This window comes from Cuculus canorus, chromosome 6 (assembly GCF_017976375.1).
Source record: "Cuculus canorus isolate bCucCan1 chromosome 6, bCucCan1.pri, whole genome shotgun sequence".
Taxonomy (NCBI): Eukaryota; Metazoa; Chordata; class Aves; order Cuculiformes; family Cuculidae; genus Cuculus; species Cuculus canorus.
Window position 1 is genome coordinate 31,755,778 of NC_071406.1, and position 23,267 is coordinate 31,779,044.

The 23,267-nt window shown below is 38.4% G+C and overlaps 1 protein-coding gene across 5 annotated transcripts in view; it reads left to right on the forward strand.

The window, feature by feature from the left end:
* The window catches only part of HECW2 (HECT, C2 and WW domain containing E3 ubiquitin protein ligase 2), a 175,476-nt gene extending 154,505 nt beyond the window's left edge, over positions 1–20,971 (forward strand). For 3 of the 5 annotated variants that reach the window (XM_054070636.1, XM_054070637.1, XM_054070641.1), the window contains 7 exons: positions 993–1,091; positions 2,752–2,974; positions 3,596–3,742; positions 4,370–4,484; positions 5,253–5,338; positions 6,114–6,226; positions 12,159–20,971. In XM_054070636.1, coding sequence (XP_053926611.1) covers positions 993–1,091; positions 2,752–2,974; positions 3,596–3,742; positions 4,370–4,484; positions 5,253–5,338; positions 6,114–6,226; positions 12,159–12,270 — 895 coding nt within the window. In that variant the 3' untranslated portion in view covers positions 12,271–20,971. The remainder of the gene's footprint in view (positions 1–992; positions 1,092–2,751; positions 2,975–3,595; positions 3,743–4,369; positions 4,485–5,252; positions 5,339–6,113; positions 6,227–12,158) is intronic. The other 2 variants (XM_054070638.1, XM_054070640.1) reach the window with 1 other exon arrangement.
* The last annotated feature ends 2,296 nt before the right edge of the window (positions 20,972–23,267 follow it).

Here is a 23,267-nt window from a genome sequence, read left to right on the forward strand (position 1 = left end):
TTTCTTTCTGGGAGTGCTGGTGCCAGGCACTGGTCTTGTACGGCCTCAAGGGGAATTCAGAAAATGCAGCTGTGACAAGCAGTTACGCATGGAAGGAGAAGGCTCTGCATGTCACATCCTTATCTTGCAAACCCTGTGTACAGGCAGGTATAGAATCATAGGTGTGTATTGTGGAGCCCTAATTTTTCCAAGAAAACTGTTGCCAAGGTTGCATAAATAGAAACACTGTTTTCTTTGAAAAGTAGTCTAAACCTAAATCTAGTTCCAGAGATGTGGAGGATTTTTCACAATGGATCTTTATTATTATGGGGATATTTGCAAAGACCTTACTATTTCAAAGCTGCTGCCATCTGATCTCATATCTGTCAAACTCCTTCCCTCCCTGTCCCGGCCCTCCTTACACACTTGACAAAATGAAGGTAATGGGTAAAGAAAGAGAGAGGGGAGACATTGACATAGGGTAGGAGGGCACTGAAATACATAAAAAAGTTTCCAACCATTGGTGAAAATATCTATACAACTGCATAATCGTCAGTCAGAAGAGGGAACAAGGAGCCACAGTAAGCAGCAAAGATGGCAAGAACTGTCAGGCTGGGGAAGGGGAGAAAAACATTTGGCCCCAAGTTAATCCTTTATGGGGTGTCTAAAGAAAATAGACAGTGGCTATGATTTTGGAAGATACGCTTTTATAAAGAAGCTGCTCTGGCAGGGGCTGATTGGGCTAAGATGGATTCGACATTTCTGAGAAGTTCCACTTAGGCATCTGAGGGATTTTCCACACCCTGCAGACTTGCATTTTTTCTGTGCCTTACTGAGAATGTTAAAGAAACACTAGAAAAAAAAAACAAAAACCAAAAAAACAAAAATACCACAATTTAGACATAACTAGCCAATTTAAAAATGCTGTTTGGAAATATGCATAAGTTTTGGTGACAGAGCAGTGTACAAACCGCAAAGTTTCAGTATAAAGGTTGTAACTCTTTCTCTTCCAGGTTCAGGTTTAGTGGTCGAATTCTTGGTCTTGCTCTGATACATCAGTATTTGCTGGATGCCTTTTTTACACGACCCTTTTATAAAGCTCTTCTCCGAATGTGAGTAGAATTGTTCTGTCTCCTTTTTTGTTTGCTCCCTTCCCCGTGGATGATGCCATTTTGGTTTGTGGTGTTTTATCATCAAAGAAGACTTGATAATTGGTAATTTGATAATTGATGATTTAATAATAGATAATTGATAATTTAATAATTTCATTTACTTATTTATGATTATGTTTATTGGCCAGTTACCTAATAACTCAGAATGTTTTTTCTGATCTGTGTGAAAACCTCTATGTTTAGTTTTAGCAATGTTCAGCTTTCTTCTACAAAATCTTACATTTGAAGTTTTACAATGAAATACAGTGGATTTATCCCAGATATTAATAGAGTTCTTATTCATTTGCCTTGTAATGACGCACAGGATAGGATATGAATCACTTTGTCACTTAGACTACATGACCCATTCTCAGGGGTAGATTGATTGTTGGCCATCTCTATTTTGAGGAGCTTTACTCTGATATACTTCAGTGTTTGTTTTTAGAACTGCTACTGCTGTTCTGGCTGAAACTGAGCTGCACTTGCTCATCACGCCTGGAAGTTAAGACCTAATGAACCTAAGGTGCTTCATCTTTTGTCCTTCATTTGAAAGCTGTTTTTGAGAACTCTGGAAGGGTATTTTTTTGTATAAAACATCACAGCGGTGTGGAGTAATGCATCCACAACTATTGCATGTATATTTTAGAAGTACCTAAATGCTGAGAGCATCATTTTAATAAGAATGCGGACTTACCCCAGATGAACTTCTAATACTAATATTGTGTGACTGCCAAATTAAATTAATATTTAATTTAGTGATTCTCTAAACCATAAAATTAAAAGTGATGGGGCAACCACCTTTGTGCACAGCCTAATTCAGGCAACTTCCTCATCTAAGCCCTGGACCTTTGCTTTCCTCAGAACTAATGAGCCATCCAGACTACCTCTGCTGATGGGACATTGTGCCCAATCCATCAGCTTTGATGAAGGGGCTGTTACTGCAGGATGTCACTTAAATTACAATTGAGCACCCAACTAAAAGCACAGGGCTTTCTTTTGACTTTACATAGACCCAAGCATAGAAGCAGGCAGGGAATCCTGCAGCTGAAGAGCACTTTACTTAGCAAATGGCCCCTGCGTCCTTTGTTCACAGAACAGGATTTAAGGAGTTAAGACGAATGGCAGAAATTGCCACCACTGTATTAAATACTTTTAACAGCTGACATGTTCAAAGCTTGGAGTAGTAACTGTTAAAGACAGCAAGGGGCGGTTGGCTTACAGGTAGGATTTGTAAAAGAAGGAGCAGGTAAGGGCAAAAAGTAAAAAGATATTCCTATAGTAAGCCTTCTTTGCACAATGAAGAGACAAGAGAGGTGGCAATGTAGTCACATAAACATTAAAGGATGGCAGTTGCTTGGTATAACAACTTACCATTTCTGTTATGATTTTAATTTTTTGTCTCTTCAATCTATTTTCATGGTTCTAAAATATTCTTCACAGGAATACAGACTCACCATAAGCTTAAAAAGAAATGTGTCTTCAAATTAATAAATTCTGGAGTTTTGTATATTAAGTAAAATCATTTTGTTACACAGTAACTGCTATTACTAGGCAAAAACCCAGAGATTTGAAGTACTGTCTTCTTTATTCTACTGATTTTTCTCTTGGCTCTGATTTTCAGTCTGTTTTTCAGGACTGTCTGTCTGAGATTTGGTACTGAACAAACACTACTGCCCTCATCTGTATTTGTATGTTTTCTTCTGGTTTATGTTAGACTCTGTGACCTGAGTGACCTGGAATATCTCGATGAAGAGTTTCACCAGAGTTTGCAGTGGATGAAAGATAACGATATACATGATATACTAGATCTTACGTTTACTGTAAATGAAGAAGTTTTTGGACAGGTGTGCAAGATTCTTAATCTAATTTCCTTTGTGTCTTCTACTTGTACATAAATATATATTTGGAAAGAAGAATTGAGTGTCATTCTGTGCTATTTTGAACTTGTTTTTATAAAGTTCTGTTTGATGAAAACACTGTTGAAATCTAAGGAGCAATTATTATTTGTAGCCGGTCAAACATGTCTTTCTGGTTAAGGAGATTTTCTGGAGACTATCTGAAATATGAAAATTTTGGATTGCTGTGCTGGAGGTAGTTTACCTGAGTTTAATTGCAGCAGAGTTAGCATTCGCAGGTATTACAAAACCTTTGTTGCAACATTGTTTAGAAGACTTCACTACTTCAAGGACTGTAAAGATTGTTTCTTCTTCTCAACTTATTCTTCATACTAAATATGAAGATTGTTCAGACTAAATGAGATTTAAAATATGGTTTTATAACAAAAAAAAAAAGAGATTTCTTGTGTGTTCTTTTATTTCACATATTCCAGTTTGCTGAAGTCAGTCTTGGCTAGTGCTTTGCAGGAATCACTTCAATGTAGAAGTATAAATTATTATAATTATTTCTTTTGTCTTTATTAGACTTTATAATACTTGTCTGTATAATACTTGGTCATTTTTCTTAAGATCACAGAACGGGAATTAAAGCCAGGAGGTGCCAACATCCCAGTCACTGAAAAGAACAAGAAAGAATACATAGAAAGAATGGTGAAATGGAGAATTGAGAGAGGGGTTGTACAACAAACAGAAAGTCTAGTTCGTGGCTTCTATGAGGTAAAAACCTCCAAAATGAAATTTACTTTCTTCCTTTATCCTCTGAAAATATTTTCCTCCTCATATATATTTCCTAAATATAGAGTTCCTGATACGTATTTAAATTGAAGTGTCCTTACAGGTGTTGGGTATGTGTGTATAAAATCATTGTAAGTCATTGACTTAAACACTATGGTTATAAATGTTTAAATAGGAAGATAGTACTGATCCCTATTTGCATGACTATCAGTGAAAGCTTGCTGAAGTGACTGATCTGTTTTTTCAGAGTCTTTGGGGTTTTCTGTGCGCATGCCGTGCTCATTGTAGCACAGTAGACTGAGTGTATTTCAAGATATTTCTCTCCTACTGGTTTTAATGTGGACGATTAAGTTGAATGTATTGAACTTAATTTGTCATGAAATAATTTGATATTGTTTGCCAATAAAATTCTCTCCCAATCACTGTGATCCTCTAATGAAACTGAGTGGAATTGCAGCATAAGAAAAAGTCCATTTATTTGCCTTCAAAAAGACAAGAAACCTATTTCTTTCAATTGGTGAGAGAAATGTTACTGATAAATGTCTTTTATGGGGACATAAAAATCGATAAACAAAGAATTACTGGTATGCATTTTATTTCCTTTTACAGGTGGTTGATGCTAGGCTCGTGTCTGTGTTTGATGCCAGAGAACTGGAACTAGTTATAGCTGGAACAGCAGAAATTGACTTGAGCGACTGGAGAAATAATACAGAATATAGAGGAGGTAACCTTAATTTTGTATCGTTCACTGACAGTGTTTGGGGGGGAGAGGGGGGGCTGGAATTAGCCAGTTTCTAAGACAGTAAAGATCCGTCCCATGAGATACATCTTCACTATCTTCTGAATTTCTGTGGTTTGCATTAGGAGAAGGTCATTTGTCCATTTTAGTTTGCTTTCTTTCTTCCCCATGCAGCTCTTTCTTTACTATTTTTGTCTGGACAGTGAAACAGAACAGTTTTGCCCACAGAAAATACGGTGCCCAACCCACCTGCTAGTAGAGTACTGCCCAGGCACTGGAGACAAATGGGAATGGTAACCATTCCTAGTAGGTTCCACCGCTTTTCCATTCTCAGAAATGGTTGGAAATTAGAAGTAATCCCAGTAACCGCAGGCTGGCGGTTGAGATTATTTGAGAGCAATGGAAGATTTGTAAACTACTTTAAGAGAGACAGTTGCAGCATCGGTTGTGGCTTTAGATATATAGATAAGACAGCATTGGAATATTTCAAGAACTGGCATTCCTGTTAGTGATCAATTAATGGAGGAAACCCCAGCAAAAGAGGTTTCATTCCTTTTTGTCATAGGAAATTAATTCCTTTAAGATTTTTAAGTGATTTAGGAGTACTCTTTTCTCACCTCCTGTCTTTTGCTGCAGTTGGATAAGAAATATGGCATTATTGTGACCAGGGCCTAAGTAGGAAAAGCTTACTAACTATTCTGTCAACCACTTCTGTAGCACCTAAAGGTATAAAGGCTCTTCTTGTTTTAACAGGTTATCATGACAATCACATTGTAATTCGGTGGTTCTGGGCTGCTGTGGAAAGGTTCAACAATGAACAACGACTAAGACTTTTACAGGTGAGAAATAAGCTGACCTCTGTAGAAACAGCGCACATCATTAAAATTAGAGGCTAGATTTTCTTTTTTTAACTGCTTACGTACTTAAAAAGTTCTGTAAAAAGCAGCGCAGGTCATCTAATTTGATGGAGAGTCAGAAATGTCTGCTTATATGTTCTTATCATATGTGTTAGACAAAAGTTTTTATCATGTTCTGATTGTTAAAAACTAAGTAGCCCCTGATCTGTCAAAAATGTTTCATATTTTCACGACATGTTCTAACTAAATCTGCTCAACAGACAGCATTTCAGCAAATGTCAGTGGGGATTCTACCTAACGTTCAGAATTTAGTCTTTTTCTTGCAGTTTTTAGTAATGGTTAATAAAGTTATTGAAATCCATGTAGCCAAAAAGGCTTAAGACAAAGCCATTATCATACATGATTACTTTTCTATCAGTTCCTCATAATACACAATAAAGACAGTCAGAAAAAACTCACTTAGAACTAAGTTTCAGTAACTTTCTATTAACAGTGTATTATTCTACAGTATTTATGTAGTGTGATTACTTTGAAGGAAATTAATCTGATAAGTTGTCTCTTAAAGACCCCTATTAGGAAATGGTCTGTTTTTCCCTGATCCTGCATTTAAAGCAGCACTTTCACCTCACAGATTTCATTATTCTGCAAATGCTTTTACATAAGAATTTGGACTTCAGTGGGTATGTTGATAGAAATAAATTTCTAACCCATACCATCTGTGTATCCACTATCTGTGATGTTTCGTTTGTGCTGGCAGTTTGTTACAGGCACATCGAGCATACCTTATGAAGGATTTGCCTCTCTACGGGGGAGCAATGGTCCAAGGAGGTTCTGCGTAGAGAAGTGGGGGAAGATCACTGCTCTTCCAAGGTACAACTGTGTGTATACTGATGATAGAAATATTTTAGGATACCAGTAACTGGGATAATGGTCAAGCTGTTTAAGAAAGACAAGCAACTTTTAATGGAATATCATAGAATCACAGAATCACTAGGTTGGAAAGGACCCACTGGATCATCGCGTCCAACCATTCCTAACAATCCCTAAACCATGCCCCTCAGCAATATGCAAATATAATATGCTGTACACGAAAGTATGTTCCTATGTTGTTCCAGTGTCCAATGTATCCGTTTGTTGTTGAATTCCATGTTTTCCCTCATAAGATGGACAAAGCAGTCTGTGACTGACATCCATACTGTAATGCCTTTTTTTGTGGAAAATTATATTAGAATGATAATCACTTCTGAATTTCATTTGTTATTTTTTTTTTAAATGTGCAAGTATTTATTTCCTTAACATGCAGTTCATCGCTTAGGACAAAGATCAATGTGAATTAAAATTAAGTAGTTCTTGTGACTTTGAGTGAAAGTTAATATCAACCTTTTTGATTAGACACATGTAGCCTTTACAGTATAGTTTAATTATGTAGTTCTGATGCTTTGATGTCTAGAGCGTTAACAAACGTGGAAGAGAAAAGTTATGAACTGCAGAAGAAGCGTATTTTGAGGAAGGAGTCATTTGACTTAAGAGGCAGCACAGAGATGAGAGAAGCTGAAGATTTCAAAGAGAACAAGTAGGGAGTATTTGAAAAAGGTAAAGGAAGATGTGAGGGTCCAGATACGAAAGCAGGAGTTCAGTTGTACAAGGCCTTGCAGAAAAGAGGCAGTATTTAAATTGTGCAGTGGTGGGGTTGGAGAAGTAAGGATGAGAAGCTTAAAGAACAAAAATGCTTTTCAAAATTTTCCTGTTTGGAAAAACAAGAAAAATAGTTGTTTTCAAAGACTGATACAACAACACCAGGGCGAGACAAATGACCTATGATTGTACAAAACATCTTTTAGCATCATTGACAAAAAATGCCATATTCAAGCCTTTTTTAATATTGTGATCAGGCTGTTATGTTTCTAGAAGATTTCCTTGCATCCAGATCTATAATTCTTTAGCCTCTAGAATGAGTTGACAGTGGTTAGAAATTCAGATTAGTGTGTATGGAGTGTGGGTGAACTAACAACCTAATCAGATCTCAGTTTTAGTATGCTGCTCATAGCCTGTGATAGTAGTTCCATGTAGGAAATTGAATCCTACCCCTAGCCTATTCCTCTTTAAAAAGATTCCTCAGGAACAGCTTGCATTCAACCTCTTGTTTTTTTTTTAGACACAAGGTGGCTGTCAGGCACTTGGAGCGTTACTCTGACCAAAACCCCTTAGCTCCTTTTTCTCCCAGCATAAAGTCAGAGGCATCTGTTGGGCTGGCTCCTGCCATTTGGACCATAAAGAGAAAGTCAAAGATGCAGGAGTGGCACTGTGAAATCCACAGGCACAGCAGGTGGCCTGCAAACAAAAGCCATCTTGCCAGTTTACAGCACAAAGGAGAGCCAGGCAACTAAAGATTAAAGATAAGCAAATTCTGGAAATTGCTATTTCCAATCAAATATTCTAATAATCTTCTGGGAGCCTAGTAACACCTTGTAGCCAGGTAGGTCTTCTTCACAGTTTGATTGTGATTGACCTATGGACTAGCTTTGCTTCTGATTAAAAAGAAAAAGCTTTGATTTTTTTTTTTTTTAATAATTTCTGGTTTCAACATATAAAATTCCCTTGTGAGCTTAAGTAAGAAAAGAGATTGTGGGAGATTTTCCATATATTCTCTAATGCTGGAATTTCTGGCACTAAAAAGCTCAACTTGCAGTGTGGAAAAGGTCAGGACGTGCCTGAACAGGAGACTCAGAATTTCCTCTGAGAAGGTTACATAGAGCCCTGCTGTAATGAACTGCAGAATAAAAGTACTTCCTGTAGAGCAGCAGGGAGAAATGTGTCGAGAATCTTTGCTCCTGTAGGGGGTTCAGCAAGCACAGGAGAAATGGTAGCTCTTCACATTTAGGAGAATGCTGTCATGCTCTTGAAATTTCATTTCTGATTCCCTTGCTTAGGAAATATTTGATTTTTATCTATTTGGATAGTTTTGACATACAAGTGTGAGAATTAAGCTAAATTAGCAACACACTTGTTTGGTTAAAATAAACAACTGCATATGACAAGCATCGAACAGTTGTCATGAGCTGGCAATTCCTGGCATTCATATGTGGAACTTTGATCTCATAAAAGATAAATGATCGTCAACGTTTATGTTTAAATAGGCAAAGCCCTAAGCAGAAAGGAGTGTTTGCATTTTTGATATCTAGTTCCTGTGAGCAGTGTAGCTTCAGCCTGGGTTTCACCACCTTCAAAGTCTCTGTTGAAACAGCAAGTAGTACTGGTTTGATGGTAAGACACAGTTAACAACGACCCCAAGTAGCAAACTTCCACGAGATTTCCAAACAAGCCATGTGTGTATAAACTCATGGCTGGATCTGCTGAGAGTGCTGCCCTAGGACTCTGTGACTCCTACTGATTCTCAGATAACTAAAGCATTTGTGTTAAAGCACCCTCGCTCACTTGTAGCTCTGTTATACTTTACAAATTGCTCTTTTGATTTCAGTGTGAGTGCTGGTGAAATCTAATAATACTTGGTGTGAGGGTGGCAAAAGCTAGGATCAACAAGTCAGTGGATTTTATATTTCTTCCTCTGTTTCTAAAAAAAACACTGCACTGCTGAAAACACATAAAAATACCCATCTCCATTTCTTCCTGATTTTGAGACACAGAAGGCAACTAATACAGTTACTTAGGTATAAAATTGTGGTCTAAACAGCTGTGAATATAAACACAAAAGTATTGACTCAATGTTTACCTAGTTCCCACTGTTCTGACAGCTGTGTAATCAGTTCTGCTGAACCAAAACAGTGAGATTTCTGTGAGGCGCATGTCAGGTTGCCTAGCTTGTATCGCTGTCCTTTACAATAGTAAGTCAGCAGCATGTAAAAGGGCCTGCCAAGTTTCATTATTACAGGTTTAGCTTAACTGCTACTATCCCTGACGCCATTTCTACTCCCTTCTTTGCACTGTGAGGTACATGACACTGAGTCATTGGAGGGATTGTTACTCTTTCAATTCACTTACATTGTGAGAAACTGGTTGTGCGCCAGGTCCTCTGCTATACATTATATATGTGCATGTGATGATTCACATGCAAATAGCACTTGTGTCTGCTGGATTCTAACCCTAAGTCACTCTATTTTACTACTGTAATCCAAATGAAGGAAAGGTTAATTGGGAAGCGAGGCTTCAGGGACCAAGAGTTTTTTTGATGTTATTAGAAAATGTGAGGTCGGGAAGATAACAGTTACTGCCTATATAGTTTGAAATGCTGGAGTGGGAAAATACTGTCCAGAGGTAAAAAACCCTGAGTTTCTTCTTTAAGACTTAAAAAGGTACTTGCTAGGGTGAGACAGGCCTGTGTTCCCTCACAAGACATGGATCTTAAGGTTTTGTCTTTTTTAATGACTTGGTTTTCCAAAGTAGATGACTGCAAAATTGTCCTCAAAATTAAGATAAAACTCAGTTCTCTTAATAAATGTAAACAACATGCCGACTTACTATTAAACCAGTTTATAATGATTCCCTTGCTAATTATACAGTATGCCTTTTATAATTTGCGGTTTTACGGCCCACACAGCATGATCCATAGTTCTAATGAGTGGCTGTCAGCACTGTGCAGTAGAAGCATGTGGTTAGACTGTTAATTGCCTAAGACTCTACACTGAACTCCAGGGATCACTAAGTTCCAGTTACCCATTTGCTCCTGTGTCTAAATCAGTCTCTGTCTTTAAAAGGGAATTTTGTTTGTTTGTTTTTTCTTTTTTTTTAAAAAAAAAAGTGTAGGAAATGCAATAATTTAATCTGTGTTACCCACATTACTTTGTACATTTTTTTTTGAAAGGCAAACTAGGCGTACAAAGAAAGCTTTCCTTCAGAAACCTGAGAGGGATGGAAGGGTTGAGAAATTTTGCCAGGCCCGTGGAACACAGGGTGGGGAATCATAGAATAGTTTGGGTTGGAAGGCATCTTAAAGGTCATCCAGTTCCAACTCCCCTGCCATGGGCAGGGACACCTCCCACCAGACCAGGCTGCCCAAGGCCCCATCCAACCTGGCCTTGAACACCTCCAGGGATGGGGCAGACACAGCTTTCCCGGGCAACCCGGGCCAGGGCCTCACCACCCTCACGGTGAAGAAATTCCTCCTTATATCTAGTCTAAATCTGCCCCTCTCCAGTTTATAACCCTCTCTGCTATACAGCATGTGCTAGCAGTGTACTTCTAAGCGTAGTGTGTTTGGGGAGGGCACAAAATTCAATGTTTTTTTGAGTGGTTGCGTATTTGATGTTTGGACTGTGTCTATAATAATAGCGTGACCTTCTGTGCTGTGTATACATTTCTTCAGCCTCCTGTTTTTATGACACTATAAGGGTGTAACTGTGAGTGTTTCACACTGAGGGTTTGTAATGGACTCTTTTATGTTTTTAACAAACGAGATTAACCCACTTCACTTCATGTTCCACCTCCACAGCTGGGAGCTGACAGCCACTTAAAACAGCAATTAATAAATCTGCTCCTATGGAAGGCAGCACTCTCTGGCTCAGAGGAAGCCCAGTACAGGTCTGCTGTAGACACACAGATTTCTGGGAGTAGTTAGGTTAAAGAAGGGGTTGCACTTGCTGTGAAGACGGAGTTTGTTCAGTCCTCCCATTGACATACATTTACCCTTAATACTGATGAAGGGCAGGCCCCTGCAGGAAAGGTCTTGTCTTCACCTGGTGTGTATTTAAATAACTCTGTGATTTATTTAAATAACTCTGTTTTACTGTAAAAGAATAAAGTATTTGTAAACAGATACCTGCCAAAATACCAAAAGGTTTTTATCCCCTAAAATCAGTCTGAAGTGAGGCTTTGGTACAAAGCTTCAAAGCAGAAAAGATGCCTCCTCCAGCTTCTCTTCCCATCACTTCTTCCTCAAGAACCCATCACATTAATAGTTATGCATCCACTGCAGTGTTTTAGAAAGTATTATCCTTAGCCTGTCCTGAGGTCAAGCAATGCTACGAGGAGAAACCTTAATTATCTCCCTTTTCACTCCCTGGAAGAGCTTTCAGTTCCAAGTGTCCGAAAACCGAGGTAGATAGACTTTGGAAACTGAGAAATAAACCACATGGTTGTCCTCTTAAGAAAACAGGGTGGTATGCTACACGTACACGCATAGTTTTCTGTAATTACAAAAAGTATTATTCTAAAGATTGTTGGCTTGCAGGGCCAGATATGTACATAGTGTAAATGAGCACGAGCAGTAACTTCCCAAGAACATGATCCATATGCCAAGGAAATCGAGAAGGACGACCATCTAATTTGTCTGTCCTTTACTAATGGGGGGTTTCCTATCTAGAGTATTTTGTAATATTTGGTCAAATCTAAAATCTTGTGCATATTCAGTGTACTTAAATATCTTGTTTATGACTACAAATGAAGTATTCAAGTATCATCAGTACAAAAAAAAAAAAAAAAAAACGAAACCCAACTTCTCAGAAGATATATTTAAAGCCAAGATTTCAGACAGGACCATTTGAATTGTACCATGCTATATCTTTCTTTTCTCATGCACGTTTATGGGATAAAATTTATCCTATGCCTTTTGGGCTGTCAGTATATATCTAAAAACCTTCATAAATGCTTCTTACTGGCTTATTTTATTTAGAAGAAAGTAGATTAAGCCTCACTACCTGTTCAGCTGGAAAACATCATTTGACAGAACAAAGTCTTCTGAAAGACTACTATCTGCCCATCTGTATGCAAGCGCATACTAGTCTGTGTGTTCTCTTTTGAACTTCTAAAATAATGTACTACTTCTCTTTTTTTTTTTTCTCTCCTTCAGGGCTCACACTTGTTTCAATCGCCTGGACCTTCCCCCTTATCCATCATTCTCTATGTTATATGAAAAACTGTTGACAGCAGTTGAAGAGACAAGTACTTTTGGACTTGAGTGATAAACAAACCACAGTGCCCAGCTCATTGGACTTGTGGATCTGTCTTCTCAAAGAATGAATGAACGTTTGTATTGGATTTCTTAGAGGAAAATTGTTTCATGGTGCAATTCGAATAAGGAGGTTCCATGAAAGAGCTTGTGGAAGCAATTAAAAAGCATTGTGGTAGTGGCAGAATTAAACTAGAGTGTGCCTGATGTTCAGGGAAGATCAAGTCTTGCAATCCATGGTTCTTCAGGATGGCCAAACTTCTTATGTTCTGAGCAAACCAGAACCACAATCTGATCAACCTGGCTACAACAAAACTGACACGTACCTGAAAACTGGATTTCATCAAAGTTATTGAATAGAAAAATCAAGTCAAAATGTGAAATCTTTCAGCCCTTTACCTACACAAATTACCAGACAAATCATACAATAGGTTATTTTTTTTTTTAATTCATGAAGGTACATTACTTTATGCCATCTGTTATAATAGCATATCCAATATTTGCTTTACCTAAGACTACAAGTGGCTGCATGGTGTGCACCATACAGCCCAAGTTCCTGGGCCAGAACTGAATTGGAAGGAAAGTCAGCAAGAAAGGATACAACAATGGCTTGCATTAAGGAGGTTTGTGGAAATATGTTTGCCAGTGGTGTATATGACAAAAGATGAGCTGTTATAATGAACTTAATAACTTCATAAGACTGATTTTATGCTTTATACTGCATGGAAAATATTTTAAGAAGAAACTAGCAATTTATCACAGCATATCAGGAAAAAAAACCCTAACACAGTGACTTCTGTTTATTTTTATAGGTTCATTAATTATGTTTCTTAGAGTGTAAACAGGAACAAGCAAACGAAAACATTATTTCTGTTTTTGTCACTTTCCATGCTTGAACAGACATTCTGCTAGTGTTTATTCTTTAAGCACTCTCAAGGGAAAAAAATGCCTTTTATTTTTATATGAGTAAAAAACTCCCAAGAATATTTTGCACTGAATGTACCAAAGTTGAAGGGACATTACGATCTGACTGATAGCAAACTGCATCACTATCAAATATCTGTAAAAATGCTTATGAACCAGGCTTTCTTCACAGTGCCATGTCTCTTGATATCAGGACTGTGCACATAAGTAATAATTTTATAATACTATATGTGATATTGTAACATGCATTTATTTTAAATGCATCTGGGTCATTTTTCATGCATTGGATAACTCAATGCAGTGGAGTTTAATACGGATATTTCATATGCTCCCCACAACTTTTTATTTGTACAGCACCATAAAACACTAGCTTATATAGAACCCCACGAGTGACCTACTTTAAGGTGAGCCACTGGTCATAATGCCACTGCCCCATATCGATGAACGCCTACAAGATGTAAACTGTTCATAGTGTCCATTCTTGCTTTTTCACTGATAAATAGTTTTCTTATCAATGTTATTTGAAAGAGTTTTTATGGCATATCAAGCACTGCATGAGCACCTATTTCTTTATGCTTAATTTTGCTTGCGCGCATCCATTTTGGTCCTTTCCTCCAGATGGTCTTGTGGAACACTTGCGCAGCTGTGCACTGTTTCTTGTACAGCTGCTGCCACGCAGTGCATCCACCACATTTTAAAGTTTCAGGAAGTTGCACTTGGATACTGGATGACAAGAACATGAATCTAGCTTTGTGCTAGTCTTCTTGATAGCACTGAAGTGCAGCAAGCCCTGTTCTGTGGGAGAAGTAGCTTTTGAACTCGTGTTCTCACTTCGGAGACTCTCAAGGGGCATCTCAGGGAGGTATCCTGCTTGTTCTTGGTTTTTTCCAACAGAGGCGAACACGTGGAGATGTCATCAGCAAAGACTGCCACTCCACCCTCCAAGTCAGAAGGCAGGTGCAGCTGTGGTGGTGGCAGCAAAGACTGAGGACACCCTTCAGTCATACTGAGAAAAGGTTGCCTGTGCAAAGGAAAACTCACTTGCAAAATCAGAGCAAAAGCATTCTTTTATTTCAAGAACAATTGAGCTTCTGCATGACATCTGGGACTCGCTTAAGTAACATAGGTTTTCTTATGCTACTTCTGGATGGTATGAAGTAGCAAAGAAAAATCCAAAAGTGTCACCCTATTTTTACACGTATATTATTCAGTCTTTGCTAAGATTGCATGTCACAGATCCTAATGCACATATTTTTCCAGAACACGGATGAGCAATAGGCAAACCAACTTTTCATCAGGCCACTCCAGCATGGCTCATGTTCCATATGATCCATTCACTGAGTAGGTAAAACTCCGGCACTCGAAGCATTGATTTGATTGGTTGAAGGACTGCAGAATTTTGATTTTACAATATTGGGTTACTGTCGTATTAAAAGGAGATTTCCCAGGAGGAAACTGTATCTATAAGTTTTGAACCAGAAATTCTTTGGAATGAAAAGTTTAAATATTTGGCACAAAGTAAGTTTATACTAGTCTGCCTTTTAAGTTATGCTTTTGTACAAAACTAAACCAATAAATGCATCTTGATAATTTTTGTTTACATATATCTACTGCACCTATTTGTTCTGTATTTATGCATGTAAAAATAATTTAAATCAGTCATGATGATCTGGTATTCTGTAAAGATGTGGCAGGCTTACCAGGGGGGCAGCTGTCAGTTAAAAGTTAAAAATGTCCAGAATCCCTGTAGCGTGAAGGCCAAGAGAGACTGAGAAGCTGCTTCTTCCTCCTTTGCTGCTAATACCACCTGGGAGACTCTAGGAAAATGCTGTTTTAATGTGATGAGGAGTTAGCTACTGAGATATGGCTTCCTATGGTGTCAAAAGGACTTGGCTGGCTCTTAGTGATGATGTAAGGGATGCTGCAGCTCTGAAGAGATCAGTAGGGAAGGGTGTGTAGGAAAGGAAGCCTGAGCTTTCTCAGATACTCGCACCTCATGGTTACTTTGTGGAATATTGTCTCTTCGGTGTGGGAAACCATTCCCCTTAGATGCATCCCAAGTGCACATGACTGCACAGGTGACCATAGTGCTTTGGCTTAGGACGTGCGGTGGCAGGGAATGGTCCAGAGAAAAAAAGGTTGAGGCAGCTTTGTGAAAGCTCTGTATCTCCTCAGAGCTCTTCCAGATGGTGCTAAGGAGCTTTGCACTTAGGGAGGAAAAAAAGCTGGTCAGTCAGCCTGAAGCAGACAAGAGATTCCCTTCAGCTACAGTGTGATGACAGCTTGCACTAACTTAACCTGCAGCAGAGTCTGGCTGGGGAGGTGCTTGTAAGAGTTAACGTGAGGTGCTGGTGTTTCCTGCTCTGCCAGGAAGCGAAGCCATGTGTTGACAGCCAAAAAGAAGCTAGCAGGTCCCCTGGCTGCACAGTGCATGCCAGTGACCTCTATCTCTGTCCCTGGTGCCCCAGGGCCAGGCTTACCTGTTCCCAGGTCCCAGCATCCTGGCCAAGCAGAGATGTGCTTTGGTTACCTTGTGCTGCTAGCAGTCAATTTAGCAATAACACCTCTAAATACATGGGAAATTATTGTAATCAATGAAAGTATGCGATGTGGCACCTACTGTAGCAAACGGTTACCCATGCAGTGTCTGCAAGCCAGCAGCAGCTGGGGCAGCGGTGTTTTTGCCCACAGCAAGCAGGAGACAGCCATCTGCTACCTCTGTCACACTGTCAGCAGCACCCTGCAGCGTAACATGGGAAAGCCTCCTTTAATCCAAAATAAAATCTAATTTAACTTGCAGTCCTGCTGTCCAGAAGTAAACCTTTCCCCCCACCCCCGCCTGCTGTTTTTCCTTAGTATTCCATCAAATAATTGCTTTTTTTTTGTTTGTTTTTAAACATAGTTTTCATTATCATTGTTGTGAAGCTACCATAAAAGGTTTTAATATGACTTAGAGAGTATCTAGGGTGAAGCCCATCAGTGTACACAGGCCTGCTGGGCACCACATACGCTCCAGACTGAAGCAGTTAACCTCATGTCATGTATGGTGAATATATGTAATCTTCAGGGAAACTGGCAGCAGGGTGCTGGCAGGACATCAGACAAAGTTTTTGGCATGAGTTAAACTGGCAGAATACTGAACTTGTAGTTTGTCCAGCTTAAAATTATAGGAAAGAAAATAGTTTTGTGGTTTCATATGTATTTTTAATCCTTTTAAAAGTAATAAGAAAAAAGCTTCGTTCTGAAGTATTCAGAATGGTATCATCTGGTTGCTAAGTGTAATCTCAGCAGTATTAATTGCAGATGTTTACAGAATTTCTGCAGTGGTAGCTGCAGAGCTTTACAGAGATGCTTGCAAGATACTGTCTCGGGACTAAGGAAACTGCTCACAAAAGGGGAATCTGCGGCAGCTGTGTTTCAATTGCATGTGTAAGTTCATCTCCCATCACATAAAGCAAGTTAATTGTCTTCAGCATGACAATTATTTGTATTAAACTACACTATTTTTTTTTCTTGCTATTGTTTTTATGTGGAGGAGTAATTTGTTCCTGTTAGTACTAACGGGAATTGAGCAATAAGTTTGGTCTCCAGTCATAAGATTACAGAGTTAAGCTTTAACATTAACCTTGAAGTACTAATACTTAACCACTACTGCAGTTTCCTCTTCTCATCCTTTGGATGAGAAACTGAACTCCAAGCAAAGTTTCAGGATAGTTACTCAAACCTGGCTGCTTAAACTGTTTGCATTTTGGCTCAATTGTGCAGTACGAAACAGAGCTGCAGAAATGCTCTGGTTTGACTAGCTCACCAACTGCAAGTAAAAACTCCTTTGCAGTTTTATTAGTGCAACCACAGTGGCTGCTGTCAGACTAGTCAAACTTTTTGCTTAAATATTTTACAATTAAAAGAAAGTTTAAGGGTTTGAATTTTAAATTGCGTGTTTGCTGGAAAAATAAATATACATTAGGTAAATAGTAAGGGAAAATAACTTTATTGTAAAGCCAGTAAGGTTAAAAGCCTTTTTACAACCCACTTTTTGCAGTATACAAAATTATAAAGCTGACCATATAAACACACAATTTTGACAGTGTGTGTTGGTTTGCTTTGCATCTCTTTCAAATAGACCACAAGCTTCATAGTGCTTCTGTTTGGTTTCGGATTGACTAGTTTCAGCACCAGACTACTACTATTTAAAACATTCACTGCTATGAAAGTTTTTTATTCAAGCATTTTTCTAAAATACTTTTATTGTAAAGAAAGGTGGTGTTCACACTGAAACTTCATTTAGGGCTCTACTTCATAGGCTTTGCTCAGAGCCATGTTATGCCATAGGTAAAACTCATAATTAATTCTAGAGTTCTATTTAATATCAATAACGTAATGACCTCCTGGTCACTGCTTAGAAAGGCTCCTCCTGACTGTAGGTAAAAGGATGACAATCAAAGACTCCACTGGAATGGTTACAATCATTGTATTAAAATGAAGTTAAAATACTGCTACAGGACTATGTGAAATAATTACTTACACTCATTGATTAGCCTCCTTCTAAGGCAATAATTGGAATTTTGAACTTGTTTCCTTTCTGTACCAAACGCAGGTAGAGATTACGTTGCAGAACAAAAATAATAAAAATTTAACTACAGATATATTCTGACAAACCTCTTAAAGATATGAGGAAACTTCTTGCTCCGTGCCTTCTAGAAGAAACCTTGTATACTTTGAGGGCTGTTGCTAAGCACTCAGGAGGTGTATTGTTCCACTACTTTAACATAGTTTTGTGCTGACATCAATGTAATCAGCTTTTAAACATATAGACCTACAAAACTTCACAAAACTCTAGTCTCCCTTATTCTGGGCTGCCTGCCAAAGGCTGGCCGTCCTCTCCCCTTTTAATTGCACATAATCCTACAATCACCCAGAGACAATTGCCGCCCACCTACGCTGACAGTAGCTATAGTATTAGAATGGGTTTGTTTATTTTTTTCATCAAGAATTAAACTGGTCTCCATTGCACTGAGAACAGCTCTCTTTCGTCCTGACAGTCAATAGGATCACAGTTATCCTGACATTTAAGAAAAATAGTCATAAAACCTTTTTGAAAACAGCTGATTAGGTATCAAAGGGTAAAACGTCCTTTCATTTTGCTTTTACAAAATTAATAATGAGGAAGGGGATTCTTGCAATGTTTCCTATTGCCAGAATTTCTGAGCCCCCATGGGCGGCTGCAGGCTGTTGGCTGGAAGGGTGAGGAGCTCTTGTAGGGAGGCAGGTGAGTGCTGATCCAGAAATTGTGGTGGCAGGTGATTTATTGCTGTAGTGAGGACAGTGCTTTCCACGGATGGAGGCTTTGTTGTAGAGTTCTTGAACTGGTTTAATCTAAAAGCGTGTTCATATCTGCATTGCCAGCTAACTGCAATACAAGCAGCTCCTTACAAACTCCATGGACTGTTTTGCACCACTCATTTTAAATGAGAATTACAGTTTTTATTGTTAGAAATACTCATCTAGCAGTATAAATCAGGTCAATAACAGAAGATTTTGCTGAGACTTCATATTTGATTGCCATGCTGACTGCAGTCAGACATTGGAGCTGAGTAATTTTAGAATAGATTACTGTATGAGTAAGCACATAAATCTCTGAAGCTTCATAAATAATGCTAAGGAAGGAATGTAATTGTAGGTGCTGTAATGATAAGATATGATGGTTCCACACAGCAGATAGGACATTCAAAATGCAACCATGGAATACTACTAGAAAGAAGACAAGACTGAAAGAGTCAGGCCAGAAAAAGAGACTGCAAGTAGGGAGCAGGACAGTGAGCTATGCTGACCACTACATATACAAAAGGAGATACTTTTTGCTAGAAAATTAGTCTATGATAATGTACCCAGGAAAAATGACTAGTCATCAAAAAATACATTAGTGCAAATGCAAGACATACTTTACCTAATTACTAGGTTTTGAAAATCAAAAGTACACAATCAGAAAACTTATTTCTATGTTGTTTTTTCTTGTTTTATGGGTTTGGGGTTTATTTTTTATTTGGACTACTCTTAGGAAAATGAAAGTCTCTAAAGAAAACAAGGGGGAGTCTGGAAGTCCTCTTTACTCTTATTTGTATAATTATTGTACTTATTACTACCTGTGTTTGGCAAGAGAAACAGCATCTGATAAGAAGTTAAATCATCATTACCAAAGATGACTTTCATTTCACACGTGATGGGCCAAATCCCTAACGTTTGGATGCGTGAAAATGTTGATTTTTTTTTTTTATTATTATTTTTATGGCTGGAATTTGTGTTATGGTTGTGTGAGAACCATTAATTTCCACAAAGAACGTTTTGTCATTTAGGATTGATAGGGTGTTTGTAAAGCTTATTTAAGGTAATTAAAATATTCTCAATGATCTAGTTAGTGTTGGCCAAGCTGATGCTATCCTTCACTCCATTCACACTCTAATTGCATTGTCAGAAAATATACTGTGTAAGAGGGCAGGAAGATTTCAGCACCTGGTTCTTTGCCTAAAAAGCTGATCTGGGTCGTGACCTGAAAGGCAAGACTACTAGATAAGTCAGTATAAGAGTCAAAAGAGTAATTCCTTGCAAGTTTTCTTCTTCGAGGTGGTAACCGATGCGGTAAAGAGTTTTATATAAACTTTTAAGTCCTAAACTACACCTAGTATGTTGGACCATAATGGTTCAGTAGTTCCATGTAGTAGGACATTTTTTCTGCAATGAGCCTGCAACACTCAGGAGACTGTTGTTTATTATCAGCATTGCAGGAAGGATGAAGAATTATAATAATATTAAGTATGTAAATTATCTTAGGAGGATGCTTTTTCTTTGTACTCTGTTTTTCCTTGGAATGGTGTAGCCTTGAGGGCATCCATGAATCCTGATCATCAAGGGTGCTTTTTGTATAAGTGACTGAACATTTGTACTTGTAAGGGCTGGTACAGTATGGAAAGGGAAAGCTTTGGAGAAGAAGAAGGTGCTGAGGGATATGGTGTGGAATACTGATGCCCCCAAGTCAGTCGATACTTCTTGCCCTTGTGAGGCCACAGTTTGGGTTATTCAGCATGTTTGGAAGTGCATACAGTTTTACAAGTTTTTGTAGTGGGGATGCAGGCATCCAGAATCTAACAAGTATATAGGTGCATCTCCCTCAGTTTTAACAACTACTTGATATAATTTTATACCAAGTTCTTTGTTTCTAAAGAATTTCAGGCACTGAGAATACAGAGCGCGTATTTATTTCTAAGCTTTAAGTAGAACACATCTGGTGTATTTTTTAATCCTTTCCATATTTTCAGTTAAGTGTTCACAAGACTGTATATCAGATACAATACCAAGTTTTTCTATCTTTCTACAAGCCACTTTAAGTTTCATCTGAATTTGGTATATGTCTTTCACAAAACACCAAATGGGGAATATGTGCTTCAAGCATTAAGGTGGTGTACGTCCTTTTCTCCATTTACACTGCATTACATTTCACTTTTATTTCTGAAGCAGGGAGAAACAGATACGAAATGTGTTGAGTGTGTTATAGAGACACACAGGGTGTTTCGTTGTGCCTGGCTTCAAGAATGTACTATACTGTTTGACTGCTCACAGGTTTGCATAATTATCTACTCAGTCAAATACAGGACTGCTGTGTTGTATTTCCTGTTATTCAAAAACATTTGGGGAAAAGATTTTTCTGTGTATAATTTTATTTTCATACTGATCTCTATTTTGTTTAAGACCATGTTTCATCATGAAATCACTTAATTAAAATAAATCTTCTTACAAAATCCACTTTGGAAATCAACTCTTTTATTGTGCCTCTGAATATATTGTAACATCATTTTCAAATGAGTACCTCTGATCTATAGATCATTCTGTGTCCTTTGCACCATTTGAAAACCTTTAGAGAAACCATGAGATACCTTTTGTTGCACAACAACTATCCCCTTTGCAGGCAGATTTGCTCTTGCTTCTTGAAGGCTGCAGTAGCTGAGGCAGCATGCAGAAGTCCTGGATCTTTCCCCATGACTTTTGAACTGCAGGACACTGAAGATGCTCAGGTATGGCTTTGTTTCGCTTGTGTTGTTGCATTACTTTAAGCACATACTGTCCTGTGGAATGGTGATGCCACAAAGAGGCTTAACAGCTTGGCAGAATTTGCCTTGTGTTTTTTGAGGCCTTTTTTGGTGCTACAGATCAGGGGTTTGCCTTATCTATGTCTTGTCAAAGAAGTTATCAGAAATGGAGAAAAAGGCTCAGACCTTCCTCAGCTTCCATCTGTGTGGTTCATGATGTTGTGCATCAACTACATCAATTCCATGACAGGCCTAGGTTGAAATCAGCCCTTCTTGAGGAAACTGAGCTTCTTCCAGAAGGTTAGCTTCCTAAAACAGCTATGGCTCTGATCAATGTGACACTTGCCAAATGCACAACTGATCAAGAAGAAATTGCTCTCTTCACTAAAGCCTCTAAGGACTGTAAAAAGCCAGCTTTGTAATGGATATTAATGGAATTAAGGAAAGCAGGAGAAAACATTCTTGTAAAGAATGGGAATGATGATGCTAACACCTTTGGGACAATTAAAATACAGGAATTGATGACCAGGTGCATGCATTTGTAATAAGCGTAGTCTGTGATCCTGTACCGTTGTGACCTTCAGCCTACCGTTCCCCCTTCTCCACCCTTTGTTTGTCATTCTCTGTGGTGGTGTATCTAAGTAAAATCCAAAGTCCTCAGGGTGGAGTTCTGCCAATTATACCCTTCTCTAAATGCCATACATGTTTCTATGGCATCATATAAACAGATAACTGAGACTACAATAACACGCATGTCATGAAGCATTTTTAGGATTTATTTGGTTTTCAAACCTTAAAGGGGGAGTCGAGCAAATTCCAGTCTCGAAAAGCATTTGTAAAGACACACAAGCATCTAAAGGGACAAACATAAGCACTGTCATTTACTTTTTGGCACCATGTGCTATAAGAACTTACAACATCTTAATTGCAGTTATTTCATTTTATTCCTGTGGATCATTTGGTATGCTTGGAATGCTGCTTGCTTTTCAAAATGCACAAAGAACGCCTCTCAACAAACCCAATCTTTTCTACATGTTGTATTTTGTTGTGGCAGATATATTTGAAATTATGTTACAGTGAAGAAATGGTACAGTCTACAATTCTGCAGAGACAGTGGGACTCAGTGGGAGAGAGTAAAGAGTTCCGACTTTTTTTGTCAGAAGTATCCACAGCTCAGAATGCTACAAATCTAGATGGAAGGTCGACTGAGCAGGAGTCAACATTTGAAAAGCAGCTCTTGTTCTTAGTGGGCATATCTTATTGGGCCAGCTGCATGATATAACATATTCTGAAGTCTTTGAGAATACTCAGTTGTCTGAAACTGCGTATCTCCTCTTCATTACATCTCACTAATCTTGATGTAAGCATTGCTGTGACGGCATGACTTAGGTGCTCTGCTTACTCTGCACATAGCAATTACCCATTTCACTGGCAGTGCCGTGGCATAAACAAAATTAACCCAATAACTCATGGTGCGCCGATGAAACTGGAATTTGTACTTTATTGAAGTCTTATGCTACGTTATTGTTACAGCCTTTATGGCAAACCTATTATAGAATGGATGTTTGCAAATTCCTAGGGCAGCTGGTTGGACTGCTTCACAGAGGCAATCACTTTGGCAAACAAATTGCAGGTATTTTAGAACTCTCTCTAATTTCAACTTATTTCTAAGGCTTGCTTTAGGCTATTTTATATCCTTAAGAAGGATCTTTGAAACCACAAGTTCAAGTCTTGTTATTTTCCTTTGGGCTCTTTAAAGCACGAGTCTCTGAAGACCCAGTTGCTGGTTACGTGCATGAAAAAGCGGTTTTGTCTAACAAGCTCAGCGAGAGAGATGGCTAGAAGTAATGGAAAGGAGGTTCTGATCTCATTTGGACGTGCATATGCCAATGTGGGTGAGAACTGCTGCACCAGTTTCTGATTTAGATGGACTTGAGTGGTTGCATGGTTGCCTAAGACGCTGCAATATGCATCACACAACATGGAAAAAATCATAGAATCACAG